The sequence below is a fragment of the Lycorma delicatula genome, chromosome 5, assembly GCF_047948215.1.
Source record: "Lycorma delicatula isolate Av1 chromosome 5, ASM4794821v1, whole genome shotgun sequence".
Lineage (NCBI taxonomy): Eukaryota > Metazoa > Arthropoda > Insecta > Hemiptera > Fulgoridae > Lycorma > Lycorma delicatula.
Window position 1 is genome coordinate 152,470,148 of NC_134459.1, and position 16,380 is coordinate 152,486,527.

At 30.4% G+C, this 16,380-nt stretch overlaps 1 protein-coding gene across 1 annotated transcript in view; it reads left to right on the forward strand.

The window, feature by feature from the left end:
- The window catches only part of Fer1HCH (ferritin 1 heavy chain), a 50,543-nt gene that overhangs the window by 23,997 nt on the left and 10,166 nt on the right, over nt 1-16,380 (forward strand). Inside the window, exons 2-3 of the mRNA XM_075367347.1 lie at nt 6,771-6,892; nt 10,190-10,345. Coding sequence (XP_075223462.1) covers nt 6,771-6,892; nt 10,190-10,345 — 278 coding nt within the window. The remainder of the gene's footprint in view (nt 1-6,770; nt 6,893-10,189; nt 10,346-16,380) is intronic.

The window sequence follows — 16,380 nt, forward strand, 5'->3', positions numbered from 1 at the left end:
AATTATGTTATATTATCGATTGTCGACCCTTGTCTAATGTCTAAATTCATCTTCTACTTTTTTCACTTTTTTGCAGTAAGACTTCCAATGTTATGCGTTCATTTCAGTAAATTTATTTTTGCTTATCTGTTTAATATAGTCAGTGTTGAAACTGATATATTGTGGTTGCCTTTATAACCTTTTAGACCGTACCATTTCAATGGGGTTCAAGTATTAGTTATCGTAATGCTTCATCTCCATTTTTCTTTGCAAGTTCATCAAATGAATTCAATTTGTATTTTCTTTTTTTTTTTTAGTTAAATCGTATAATTGAGACTTGAGAGAGAGGATGAGAATGTAATGTAGTGTTTACATATCGATTTTGAATTTTTAGAACATGTCGTAGTTTTGTATTCCAATTTTTTTTTTTATTTTACTTCTCAATTAAAAGTTTCTTATTATTTTCAGGTTTTACCACTTAAAACCTCAATATTCCTCATAAACTGCTTTCAGTTACTGAGAATTTTATGGAACTTTTCAGACGTAACTGTAATCTTTTAACAGATTGTAACTCTTAATATACAAGGATTGTCTGAAAAGTTTTGAGCCTCAACATGTTGATGGCAGCACTCATCAACAAAAGTTAGGGATTGTATTCATGCATGTGTTAAAAGGTACCCACTAAGATTTCAGCCATTTTGGACGCTCAGTTGTTTGATCATTGTTGAGCAAGTCATTGTGAGTGTTTTTGTGTAAATGGAAAAAATTGAATATTGTGCCACGATTAAATACTTGCATTTGAAAGGCAATACACCTACGCAAATTAAAACCGAGTTGGATGCTGTTTACGGGGACTCTGTCCCATCATTTGCCACTGTGAAAAAATGGGCAGCTGAATTTAAACATGCTCGTACCAGCTTGGTTGATTATGAGTGTTCAGGATGGCCAAAAACTGCAACTACCACCAATATCATTGAAAAAGTTTACCAAATGGTACTGGACAACTGACGAATTAAGTTTAGAGAGATAGCAGAGATTATGGGCCTATTGAAAGAACATGTTTGTCATATATTAACTGAAGAATTGGATATGCGTAAGCTATCCACGTGTTGGGTGCCGCGTTTGCTCACCTTAGACCGAAAACGCATTCGAATGAACATTTCCAAGGTCCTGCTGGAGCAGTTTATGCAAAATGAGTCAGATCTTTTGCATCAGTTCATAACTGTAGATGAAACGTGGATCCACCACTACACTCCTGAGACAAAACAACAGTCAAAGCAGTGGACTACAGAGAGTGAACCTGCTTCGATAAAGGTAAAGACAATTCCATCAGTCGGGAAGGTGATGGCGATTGTTTTTTGGGATAGTAATGGAATTTTGTTTATTGATTATCTTCAAAAAGGTAAAACAATAATGGGACAGTATTACGCATCATTACTTGACAAGCTGAAGGCAGACATTGTAAAAAAAACGATCGCATTTGAAGAAGAAGAAAGTGCTTTTCCATCAGGACAATGCACTTGTTCACACTCCGATGGTTGCCATGGCAAAATTTACAAATTTCACTTTGAATTTGTTAACCACTCACCGTATTCACCAGATCTGGCCCCAAGCAACTTTTTCTTGTTTCTTAACCTTCTATTTTGGTTATTGCATATGTAAACACCTATTTTACGGAGAAAGACGCCAGCTACTATTTGGAAGGGTTAAAGAGTTTAGAGCATCGCTGGAAAAAGTGTATCGACTTGAAAGGAGACTGTTGAAAAATAAAACTATATTTGACAGAAAAAATATGTCTTTCTATGTTAGGCTCAAAACTTTGCAGACAACCCTCATATGTCATGAAATTGATTTATAGTCTTTTTCCCAAGCTGAAATCACTATCTGTATGACTGTTTTTCATGATTCATCTACTTTCTAGGTGTATTAAAATAATTGAAAACGTCTAGTAAGTTCTGGTGCAATTTCGTAAATAAATTTGTTTTTTTGATACCTTACTCCTCCAAATCTGCAATCTGAATACTACACCACTGTTTCTGAACCTGGTGGCGTGGTGATAAAAAAGGGGGGGTTTGCTACAACTTGGCCTACAGCCTTAGACGTAAACAATAATGAAATCATTTTATGAGAGAAAAATTATTTATTATAAATATTTTACTTATAATTATAAGTACACATGTTAAGAAAATAAATTAATGAGATGTTTGCGTTTGTTTTACATTTAAAAGTTTCTCCATACGTGGATCTATGTTAGAAACGTACAAAAGTAAATTGTTTAGTGTTTAGCACAACCATAGATATAAAATCCTTTTCGCTGAGATAAGAAATGGTGAAAGGAATTAATTTTCAATGCTTCTGTGACTAAATTTCCATATTCATTTCTACGGCAAGCCAAAACATATCTAAATTTACAGATGTGTTTAGTTGTAAAATTTTATCAGCAGTTTGATGAGCTGGTTGTGAATCTCAGCTGGGAATTTAACAGTTGCAATGTTTTCACTAAATGGATTTACAATACCCATCTCTTCAAGAAATAATTTTTATCTTTTGGGAAATAGCTCTGCCAACTGAATTTTTAACTTGAAGATGCATTTGCATCTTCAAGTTATCCAAACTATGGTTAATAGTAGTGTTGTCTTCATCTAAATTTTTCTCAATGTAATCGGGAGTGAGTGGAAACAACAAAATTTTTGCTTTGACGGCGAATAATCCAAACATCAAGCTTCTTAAAGAAAGCATGAACTTAATCTCTCATTAATAAAATGTTTGTATCACGTACTTGTAAATTCATTCAAGTCGTTTAAATGTGAAAATTCATCAGCTCAGCTAAGTAAGCCAACATTAACATATCCTCAATATTCTGTAAAAATATTGAGAATGGCATTTGTTTATCATAGAAAAATATTATTAATTGATTTCACAATTCCAATAACCCAGTTAACACCAAATCTACCTGCTTCTTTTTTCATGAAATTTATTTATTTATTAAATGCTAAAATGTTTTCAATACAAATACAGAGAGTACAGTAACACATGAAAGATACAGTAATAACACAGAGGAAATATACTCATACTTATACATAAATAGTTAAACATATACTAACATAAATATAGATAACGTAATTATATTGATAATTATCACTGACAGGCCGAAGGACGAACAACCCCTGTATACCAGTGGGTGTTATTAGTTATTTTATTTTTCATTAATAATATGCACTATAATACACTAGTATTTACTATACTATAATGAATTTAAAATTTGCATGTGAAATGGAAGATTTCAGAAAAATACATTTTTTAGCTATTGAAATTGAAATAAGCAAAAATAACGTTATAGAAACAACTGTACATAGAAAACCCACTATGAATAACACCACAATACATCTAAATTCTAATCATCCGTGGTCACAATAAACATTTTCATACGTAAACCTGATTTTTAGAGCTTTACTGTACACAAAAAAAAAAAAAACATTGAAAACAAACTCAAGAAGGAAATAGATACAATAAAACAAATAGCAGTATTTCATAGTGTTGATGTTGGAATTATAATAAGAATATATAAAAAACAAAAAATTGAATGCCATAATAATTTTGCAAAATTACTACAAGAAAATAACAAAGAGCTTATTAACAATTTTTTCTTAATACAAATAAAATAATAGAAAAAATTATTGATGTTTATGATAAAAAATAAATATTAAAAGTTACAAGCCAAGTAAGCATATTATAGAATATTTAAGAAATAATAATAAAAATGATATGTACAAAACCCAAAACTAAGTGTAATGACAATGAAATCTGTAATGGTAAAAATTAACAGATCCTTAAAAAAAAGAAAGAAAGAGAGATTCACAGAACATTATAACACCTACAAAAACCAGAAAAGAGGTGTATCTAACATGGCTGACCATCAGCTACAATATGAACATAGTATCACTGATTATAAAAAAAAAATTAGAAATTTATAACGACAGTAAAAAAAATGAATGCACTCAAAAAATATTACATTTATAAATTTAAAGAAAAACATAAAATGATTAATCAACAGGTAGTTTTTGAAAATGACACTATAATTAAACACACAGTGAGTTGCAGTTGGCAACAATTTTAGATACTATATAATATAACTATAGACCATTAAGGAGAAATAATGATGATAGCTATCCAGGTTAATAACATTAAAGTTATGATTTAAGTTAATTTAATGATTATCAATAAGTAGGATAACTAATTAGACTGTAGTATATTAAAGAGAATTTTTAGCAAAGTTATTAATTTAAAAAGAAAAAAATTTCAGTTATCCATTTTCTTTGATCCACGTTAACATAAATTTTTTATCGCTTCTCTTCTGAATAAGGTTGGAAGGGAACATATTAATAAGCTGATATATCTTATTTGCTTGTGTAAAGTGGTTATATTAGAAAACGTTCCATCTTATACTTTTTTAGGTTGCTATTTCTAAAGTTATAGAGATCATTCCTGATCTTCACCTCGAAACTGTTCCTATATGTATAAATATATTTAAATAAATCTTTAATGTAAAGCTGTCTGATATTCATCACATTGTAGTCTTTAAAAACATTTGCACTGAGGTATATCTAGGTTTATTTAAAATTGTTTTTGTGATTCTTTTTTGGACAGTAAATAGTTTATTGATATGCAAATCATAAGCCACCCCAAACAGCGATGCATTGTACCCCAGACATACAATATTGAATTCACAAATACATAATATTAAGTTTTTAGTTCAGTGATATGGAGGATACCTTTAGCCATATAAGTGTGAAGAAATTTTAACTTTCTGCAAATAAAAATTTATGAGGTTCACATTTAAGATTTGGATTTATCACAATCCCTAGATACTTAATACCAGTTGCTTTATCAATGTATGGGCATGTACGTTTATTAAGTAACAGTAAGAAACAGTTCAAATGGAGTTTTAAATTTAGATCGATAAGAGTTTGGCCAAGTGTTCCAGAAGAGAACGCCATATATTTAGTCTTGGAAACATTCAGACTCAATGAATTATTATCTAGTCACTTCTTAATGATCAAGAGAGAGTTCTCTGCTTTAGAATAAACTGCAGACCAAGAAATATCATTGCAAATCAATGCCATATCATCAGCAAAAGAAACAATTTTGCAGTTTTTTAGTTTTAGCTTATCGTTAACATATAGTAGGAATAAAATGGGGGATAGAACTGTTTCTTGTGGCAATCTACACTTGCTTAACTTAATACTACTATTATACTGATGATTTGTTTGATCGTGTTCATCAATTATTGTTTGATAATATCAGTCATTTAGATAGCTTTTTAACAAATGCAGTGTTGAACCCCCGATTCCATATTTTTCTAATTTAGTTAGAAAATTATGGTTGGGAAGGAACAGTGTCAGATGCCATTGCTAAATTTAAAAAAAAATAACCAGACACTTTTTGCTTTCATTAAAACTGTGAGTGAATTTATTCGAGAAATAAATTGTACACATTTATTTTCTCCTGAGCATGCCAATTTTATTTCTTATGTTTCATTATGGATTAAGTTGATTAATTTTGCACGAAACTAAAATAAGAAGAATACAGAAAAATAAACAGTTACTATAAAATTTATCCTTCACACAGTACACTCAGAAATTGAGAAAAGTAAAAAATGAGCCCAGCAAAAATGCACTTTATTCACACGTAACAGTAGAAAGTTACTATTTTTTTTTAGATATTGATTTAGTTTAAGATAATTTTTATTTATTTTGTGTATGATGCTGTTGGTATGTGCCTATTGTTTCTCAGGTCATTTAAAGAGACAATAATTCATTTGTTATGACTAATTTATTATTTGTCAGTTAAGTGGATTATTATTTCTTAAAATAATAGATTTTCACCTTTTATTGTTTTTTACTACTGGTAATAAATGTTCATAACAATTAATTTTACTAATTCATTATTTTACTAGAAATAAAGATTACTGATATAATGAGTGTAGTTTAATAAATTTGTTATGGTAGTAATATCTATTGACTGCAACAAGCAAAAATTTATTTGTAGGACTGTAAAAAGTGTAGAAAAATAGATTATATTTTGTGAAAAGTGATAGTATGAAATAGTTTTAGAATATTTGATATACACTGTAACAGTTATTGGCCCCAGAAGAGCTAAATTCTGTGGCGATACCTACATTAATCGGGTAACTGTCATAAACATGACATGATTGCTGATTGATCTCAGTGATTATATTTTTTCTTACAAAACTTGAATTGTGCCACAGACCTTATTTCACATGAACCTAAAATGAAAATGATAGGTTTCATATTTTAATTACTGTTTTACCAGCCCTGAGCAGAATGAATGGCAAATGGGCATGTAAGAAATAAAATTATATGTATTTGGTGGCTACTACACACACAATGTGCCATCATAACAACTGGTTTATTTAAAAAAAAATTATTATTAGAGTAGCCTTCTTATAATTATAATGTGTAACTATTACTTGGTTACAAAATTTGTTGACTTTTTCCTTAGTTAGTAGAACATCCTTAGTTAATACTAGATTCATATAGCCTGATTTTTCTTGATAATCCTTTTGTGGGTTGATTTTCTTCACTCATACCAATTTATTATGAAAAAAAGGATTCTTGAACCCTGACCTCTCTTACCTTTGGGACCTGTCTTTTACTTTCAGTTTTCTATTACAAAACATAGATTTAAATGTCAGTTGAAGTTGAATATACGTGTTCGTAATAAAAAATTAATTCATTCATGAAATTCTGAAGTTTTGGTTTATATTTTAGGTAAATTTGGCGATGATATTAGTGTTATACCAAAATGGACGGACATGGATCAAATGTGTGTGAAATCTGTAGTGAGACAGATACAAACAGAAATGGATGCCTCCATTACGTATCTTGTAATGGTATGTTATATAAATTTATTTAACTTGTATAAATCCTATAGTGGATTATCCATACTTTAAGTTTACTAAACTTTATTTTTTAACTATATTGTTCATTAACATTTTAATACTGTTACACAAGTAGACACAAGAGTTTATTTGTTTGTATAGTAGTAGTATTAGGGATATGTCTAAAGTAAAGACTGCTGAGAAATATTTCTCTCCTTTAGGTTGCCGAACTTGTGTCGTTTACGGCCACGCTAGTAATATATGCATTGCATTGTTTTCTGTAAGTTGTCGCATTGTAATATCTTTGATTATGTGTGAGTTATTATGTTATAAAATGAATAGGAAAATTGATGTTGCCGCCAACTGTGAAATATGTGCAGTCATACGGTTTTTAAACCATCAAAACGTTAAGCCAGCTGAAATTTATAGGCAGTTGGCTATGTACGGTGATTATGTAATGAATGAAAGAAATATTCAAAAATGATGTGAAAGGTGTAATAGAATTAATGTGCATAATGAAGAACATTCGGGGAGACCTCAATAATCACCTAGGACTTATTGAAATGCGTTGATGATGAAATCAGAAAAGATCGTCGCTCAACGATTTCTGACCTGGCCCATCTTTTTCCTGATGTTTCAATAGCTGTTATTGGTCTTATTGTTCATGACCATTTAGTCTTCAGAAAGGCTTGTGCACATTGGGTGCTGCACGTCTTAACAGAACATCACAAAAAAATCTGAATGGAATCTTCTTTGGAATTTTTTATGTGCTTCCAGTAAAAGGTAATAAGTTCCTTAATTCAGTTGTTACCGACGATGAAACACAGATTTCGTATTACATGCCAGAGAAAACGTCAGTCAAGTGAATGGCATCATCCTCAATCACCCAACCAGACCAACAAAGGTCAAACCACAGCCATTTGGATGCAAACTGATGGCCACAGTCTTTTGGGATCGGTTTGGCATACTGCTGATTGATTTCACGTCACGTGGAATGACTATAAATGCAGAAGCCTACTGCAAAACTCTACAATAGTTATGGTGCGCCATTAAAAATCAGCGATGTGGGCGGCTGATCGATGGCGTCATCCTGCTGCATGATAATGCAGGTCCAACATGTGATTTACTGAGAATGTTTGGATGGGAAATTTACAATTAGCCTCCATATAGTCTGGACTTCTGATATAGTCTGACTCCTGATTACCATTTATTGGGAAGTTGAAAGAATTTTTGAGTGGTAAGCAATTCACGGGTAATGAACTTAAAAATGCTATTAATCAGTGGCTAAAGCATCACAAGGCGGTGTCTTTCCCTACAGGGTTGGGATGTTAATCAGTGGCTAAATGGACTGGCAGAAGAATACGATGAGGGTAGATTGAAGCTGGTATATCGCTTCAATAAATGTCTTAATTCATGTTACGATTATATAGAGAAATAGTATAAGATATGTAGTGTAAGAGAAATAAAAATATTTATAAGGTTTTCAGAATAAATTTTTTTACGATGAAACAGTCTTTACTTTAGAGATAACCTCTTGTACATTTTTGTTTTTGCATTAATCTAGTATAATAATTGTGAATTGTTAATTTTGTAAGGAGTATCTGTAATATTTATTTATTTATTGTTATAGTTGTTAACATAATTGGAATTTTAATACAAATATGTCAGGTTTTTAGCAAAACTATTTATGTGTAATATAAGGAACTAAGATGCCATTTATGTAAAATATAATTAACGTGAAAAATTCATGAGGTGCAAAATTAAAAAAAAAAAAATTGGATGATTTAAAAATCAAATAATCTAGTTTAAATTGTACTAGACAATAGAGATTGTTTGGAAAAACAACTCTTCCAGTTTTTGTTTGGTTAAAAAAAGAACTAAAGATTTTGAAATATTTAAGATCTTATAAAATTAAAAGAAAGAATTTTTCAGATTTTGCTGATCACCTCAACTACTCGTGCACATATAAATGTAAAATAAAAATTTAAAAAAAAAACTGAAAATAAATAACATTAATAAAGTTATGTAATTTAAATCTAACACTTTTTTTAATAGCAAATTTAATTGCAGCCTTCATTTAAATCACTTAGACATACAACTACCAGATTTTATATTTATTTATGGTAATCCATTAAATGAAATTATAATAATTTATTACAAATTGTGAATCCATGTACTCACTTATCATATATGAATTAGTAAGTTTTATATTAAGCTTTCTTTTTTTTATGTATTTGCAGTGGGTTTTTATATATTTATACAAATATAAAATATCATCCAGAAAGTAGGTTCTAAAGGGCTATTAAAAAGATCAAGAATATCTCATGTGAAATTTTTATTGTTCTTTGAAGTACAAATATTACTATTTTTCTGTATAGTTCCCACCATTGTTAAGGCACTAAATATAGCAAGGCACCAGAAGTTGTATCTCTTTGTCATATAATTATGTCATCTGCAATGCAAATTATGAATTAATGACTTGTGTGACCTCGTCATCATCATGGAACAGTTGGTCAACCAAAAAGCTTTTAAACAGAAATAATTGAACATATCATTTGGCCAAAGGGATCAGCCAGACCAAAAAAAGCTCGCATGTCAAAGTCAAAAGTGAAATGCATGCTTGTGTGCTTCTTCAATTCCAAGGGAATTGTTCATAAAGAGGTGGGTGCCTCCTGGACAAACAGTTAACCAATATTTCTACAAAGAAATTTTAGAAAGACTTCGTAAACGAGTTCGTGTCCATGCCAACATTGATGATAATTGGATTCTGCATGACAATAGTGCGCCATCCTATACTGCTCGGTCAGTACAGCAATTTTTAACCTCAAAACAAATTTCAGTACTACCACAGCTACCTTATTCACCAGATATCGCTCCGTGCAACTTTTTTCTATTTTCAAGAGTCAAAATGGTGGTCAAGGAACACCATTTTCAAACAACACAAGATGTCCAAAAAGCTGTGACAAGGGTCTTGGAGGATATTACAGAAGATGAGTTCCAGAAATGTTACCATCAATGGCAAAAGCGCTGGAATAAGTGTGTGCAATCAGAGGGGAACTACTTTGAAGGAGGCAACACTAAACATGACTAAAACGGTAAGCAACATTTTTTTTCACATCAGTCTCATTACTGTATTGTCGCACCTCGTATTTATGAGTTTCCATTTTACTTGCTGAATTAAAATAGATTTTTACTTCATAGTATGAATATATTAAAAAATAAAATTGCTACTTCTCAACCAAGCATAAACACGTGAAGCAAGAATCATAGACTGTTTTATTATATTTTTTATTTTTTGTTTTATTTTAGGGAGCACATTTTTCACAGGATAATGTTAACTTACCAGGATTTGCCAAGTTTTTTTTTGAAAGTGCTTCTGAGGAACGGGAACATGCTATCAAGCTCATTAAGTATCTGTCAATGCGTGGGGAGCTAACCTTAGTGGCGGATTTGCCTCGGTTTCCAGTTAGTATTTAAATATAACTTTTATGCTGAAATTTTATGCTCATTTGTCTGATCTATATTTGCCTTTAATAATAATAATAATAATAATAATAATAATAATAATAATATTATTATTATTATTAAATTAAAAAAAATAGTTAGTATTTAGATGTGTTTATAAGAGGTTTTATATCTTCAGACAACCAAAAGTGGACTTTTTTTGAATGGTTCAAAAGAAGAAGGAAAAGATCTACAACATCTATTGGGTTTTCCACAGGTTTGTGGTGTGTATTTGTGTAACTGTGGCTACTCTGATTTTAATAATTTTTTTAAAAGGATTATTTTATGATTTTGACTTATGATTCTATATAAATATGAGCAGAGCCCATACATTTAATTTTTCTAAAATGGCTTCAAGTAATTGTTTAGCTTGCTGTTTGTTCGTAGCTGACTTTGTATTTGATACCCACCAAGGATTTGATACTTTTTCACCTGATCTTGCTTCCACTTGTAATATGCTTGTGTAATATGTTCAAGATTGAAATAATAAAGATAAAATAGAACAATTTTAAAAAACTAATTTTTATTTTTAATTAATTGTGTGAAATTATTTGCAAGTTCTAAAATTTTATGCAAATACCTGATATTTTCAGAATAATAAACAAATTAAAGTTTTATCAGTTTCATATAATATTATTGAGAAATAAAGCCGGATTTGCAAAATAGTGGTCATAACCGTCATGAAAAGTGTACATTTTTAGTTCAATTTTTGTTAACCCATTTAATTACTAATTTTATCTGTGCGAATATATAAAAAAACTTTTTTGTTGAATAAAATTAAAATTAAGAATTTAAAAACAATGAGAAAAATAATAAATAATTATGTAATTTTTTTTGTTCTGAAGTAATTACTTTTGCAAAAAATTCCAGTTGCTCTTACATGATAATTTTAAATAATTTATTTCTTACAGCAATTAATTTTGAATTAGAAATATTATTTTTGTTTATAATTGAAATTTTCAATATGTTTTTGAGGTTAAGTACATTTTGATTTATACATTTTATAGAATATAAAGCAATAGAATATGAACATTTACAAAGCATCAGCAAACAAACAGTAAAACATATGTAATATATTGATAAGATTAACCAACTTGTGGCATGGTGAAACAAGTTAGCCTTTGAACTCATTTTTTGAATTATTTTCATATCTAAATGTATTAGTAGTTAGAATATTGTAATATCTTAAGAGATTAAGCAGATATAATAATTTATGCTTCAGGATATCAAAATAACATGACATCAAAAAGTACAAAGAATTCCTCTATATGAATTATCTTAGATTTTAGTAATCTATTTAAAATGCATTTTAAATTGAATCTGATAAAGTCAATGCATATATTACAACTGCAAATGAGGAGATTCATTAATGAAGCAGAAGGCCATGTTAATTCACAGACTCACACTTGTCAGTAAGCTAACCAGGACTTGAGGCTGGTATTATTCTGTGAAATCATACATAACATCTGGGACATCAGGCAGATTTTTTTTTATGTTATGATATTTGTCTGTGAAAATATTTATTACATAAATTATTGTGAAGAGGAACTTTTAGAATTAAAACATTTTTTATATTTTAAGCCAATTAAAAAAAACTGTATTTGATGTTTCTGGTTTATACAGTTATATGTTCATTTTTGTGTTTGACTTTCCAACCTTTTATTTTTATTGACAGTCATGTCAATAAAATAAAAAAGGGTAACACAAGCTTGGAACCTCAGAAACTTTAAGGGTGATTTTTTTAATAAGTAATTGTCTCTATGATTTATTGCTAGTTTGTTTTATATACAGCTTTCAATAGAGAAATGTTATAAGCAATGATTGCTCAGTAATTTATTGATAATTTTGTCAATTATTTAGTTTAGCATGATTATTTTTTAATTTATGGTACTTTTGTATTTCATTTATTTGATTTATCATTTTTATTTATCAGTAGATACCCATAAAAAGAGCAATCATTCACTTGGTTATTATGTGATACAGTATTTTAATTTTAGTTACAGTTACGCATTTTTCTTATCTTATTTTTTTTTTAAATTAAAATGATTATAAAGTTAGCATTTTAATGTTAATTCTGTAGTAATACTTGTAAAAGACTAATTTAATAAAATTATGTTTTATCAAGAGAAAACAAGTTTTCTAAACTAAGAGAAGCTTTTATATTATATTTTAATTATTTGTGTAATTTTTTTTAACTTGGAAAATATCTGGGTGTTTTGCATTATAAGTTGATTTAATGATTTATGAATTTTTCTAATTAAATAAAAATATTTTCAGGAATATCACAGCAGGTCAAATTTCCATGTTAAATGTAAATTTAAAAAAAAAATTTATTATTTCAAAACATAACTTAATGATATCAAAATTAATATTTATATTACACACATATCATAAGCAGTTGTAATCTTTTCAACAATTTTGGTGAAAAATATAGGATTAGTCTGATTAATGGTTTATTAATTTTACAGTTTAATGAATATTCCACGGCTACTGAAGAGAACTGCAAGTTATAGATTATTATAGATTATGAAACCTCTAAACAATAAAATGACAGTATTAGGAAATATCAACTAGTAATACTGTTCAGTTTTTGTTTAAATGACAGTTGTCTGTAATTTTATGACTTCTTACAGACTGATTAATTATGTTGATAGTTAACTATTAATTAAATAGCAATATTTATATTAAACATTCTTTTTCATGTATTTTGTGTGTATGTTCGTGGATAAGATAAACACACACATACACATATTCTCTCTCCCTCTATTCATTGCTGTAGTCCCTCATTTGCCTATTCATTCTACACACATTTATTATCTAACTATGACTAAATAAAGTAGTACCAACTGTAAAATTTAATTACTTTTGACCTAAGGTTGAAATCAAAATATGTGTTTATAAAAACTTGAATTTTTTTTAATGGAATTTGGGCATTTTCCATGTTCAATGAATTCTCATAAAGCCCAAGATACAGGGTGTCCCATATAAAACGCAACCCATCAATCACTCATCCATGAAGTTTCAAAAGTCAAGCTTACTCCCCTACTCGTTAATGAAATGGACTCGTCCAACATCTGAACATCGCGGCAACGCAGTAGAACACTACCGATAGTAACAACAATGCAATCATAACATTCAGTGTATTGCTAGAGACAAGATGGTGTTTTCGCTAAATGAACGTGTTTTCATTGTTGAGTCGTACTTCAGTACAAAATCAGTGGTTGCAGTGCAAGATTTGTTTCGCCATAAGTACCCAGATAAACCAGCTCCTAACAAAACATCAGTATTAAGGTTAGTTGCAAAATTTAGAGAGACCGGTTCTGTTAATAACAAGGAACACAAAAGATCTGCGTCAGTGTTGAATACAGATACAGCCACTGAAATCAAAGACCGATTACTCGCCTCGCCAAATAAATCGATCAGACGTATGTCGGCTGAAATTAATTTGTCTAAATCAACTGTTCATCGGGCGACCAAACAAGTACAATTACGACCTTATCGCATTCAAACGGTTCATTGACTTCTTGAGCCCGACAAAGAAAAACGGCTACAATATTGTCAACGGTTCCGTCGATTTCTGCGTGAGGGAATTAATGTTACGGATTCATTATTTTTCGCAGATGAAGCACGGTTTCATTCAGATGGCTACGTAAACAGCCAAAACAGTAGAATTTGGAGCGCTGAAAATCCCCACGTTTATCCTGCTGTCCTGCTGTTAGGTCTTAACATGTGTCATAAGAGATGGACAGGTTTTGTAAAGCAACAGGTCAATGCATTTTATTTAACATATAAAATTTTAGAAAATATATTGTTTAGACGAGACTCAGTGGGGGAAAATTATTACCATAAATAACACTTTTTCAAGTGTTATTTATGATAACATTTATGATACTACTAATTTTCTATTATTAGTATCTTATTTTTTTCATTATTTGTACTATTTTTCATTATTAGTACCGTAATGAACATTTAAAAAAATGTTTTTTCTGATGATAAAACTCTGATCATCATTACTTGTTCCTGTTCCTTTGCCTCATATGATTTATAAGCTACCTCAGTTTCTTTCTATTGCTGCCCTTCTGTTGCCATGATCTTGGCTGATACTGACCTTTCTTTTGTTAATATTTTTCTTATAAACTTTTAGTTATGCAGTCAACTAATCTCCCATTTACTATTTTTGTCATTTTTTATTCTGCTAACATAAATAAATTCCTTGTTTTGTTAACTGTTTCCTTCAGCAGTGTGTCTTCAAGACATTGCTACGAAATTTCTGCGTGACTTCTTTTATATATTACTTTTTTATACTTCTTTTTTGTTTTCTGTTTATATTGTTAGAATATTATATTATTTATGAAATAGATTGGTATACAATGAATAAGTAACTTTCATCAGAAGAACTTTGTTGAAACATGTAATGCTGTTGTAATTGCTGACAGAATTTATGATTTTTTTACATAATTATTCCTATTTATAATTATTATTATTTATCTTTTGAAGCATTGTTAGTGCATTGAAATTCTGAATTGTCAGTTATAAAGATACAGTTTAAAAATTATCAGTGTTTGTTGGTCCTTAACTTTTAAAACTACACCTTTGAATAATCAGTGTGGTAATTAGCATGCATTTTGGCTTCTTGACCAGGGATTTAGTTTCTGAGATGATCTAACTTGGATTAGGCATTTTTTCACATGTCATTTTGTCCATCTCTTCTTCCTTGTTAAAATGCCGATGTAACGTACTCAAGGTTATATAAAATATATTTATACATTATGTTATAAATTAAAGGTTATAGTTGCACCTTTTCACAGTACGAGGGCATATCACATACACCCTACAAGACTTTTTAAAGAGTTTTATTTGGTGTAGTCAAGTAGTAGCCATGCATACATCATTTTTCAACTAATCTCCTGTTTTGGATTTGCATTTTCCTAGCAGATTGGGAGATTTTTATTCTTTCATTGTAAAATGAAGAGGGTTGTGTTAGGAGCCAACTGTATACAAAGGTCTCCACCACCGTATCGTCTTGGAATCGTTCTCCTAGTGCTTCTTTATGCGACCTAAAGAGATGAAAATTGCAGGGCGATAGGTCAGGGCTGGAGGATCAAGTAGAGTCCATCTAATTTCTTCTAATTTTCTGCAATTTAAAGCTGCATTATGGGGCCCAGTGTTGTTGTGAAAAAGAATAACATCTCGAATCGGTTGGTCACATCTTTTGGAACAATAAGCAACCTTTATCTCTTTCAAAAGCTCATATTAATAAGCAGTATTTATTTTGTGATACTCATGCAAGAATTGATTGTGCAAAATGTCTTGCCGATCGTAAAAAACAGTTTTAAGCGCCTTAACAAGTGACAGAATAGTCTTGGCTTTCACAGGCCACTTTCATCACCACTCCATACTGGCTTGTTTGGATTCATGCATGTAATGGTGGACCCAAGTTTCGTCGCAGGTGATGATTCAATTAAAAATGCATTCTGTTCTACAAATCGTGCTGAAAGCTCCTGACAGACTTGCAAATGTTTCAGCTTGTGTTCTGCTGTCAACAGACGAGGGACCCACCTGGCACACACTTTATAGAACGTGGGTCTTTTTTCATGATTATTTGACAGCTTCTATAACTTATTCCAACCTGTGATGCAGTTTCGGGAACTGTCAGACGTTGATCACCTTCAATAAGGTCACGAATCGTGCGATTGTTCTCTTCCATAATGCTGGTATGAGGATGGCGATCATGTTGCCCATTTTCAACCTGTTGACATCCTTCCTTGAACTTCTTATTCCAGGCAAACACATGAACCCTTGACAGTGCTTGATCCCCGAACTATGCATTCAATCTTTGCAGAATTTTTAACTGGTTTTATGCCTTCATGAGCAAGAAATTTAATGATAATGCATTGCGCAGTGGAAGGATGTACCTGTTGCTCTGACATCGTGAGCACTATTGCCAAACTGGTCTGAACTCTAAATACCACCTGGTCCCCATCACTGACATCCCC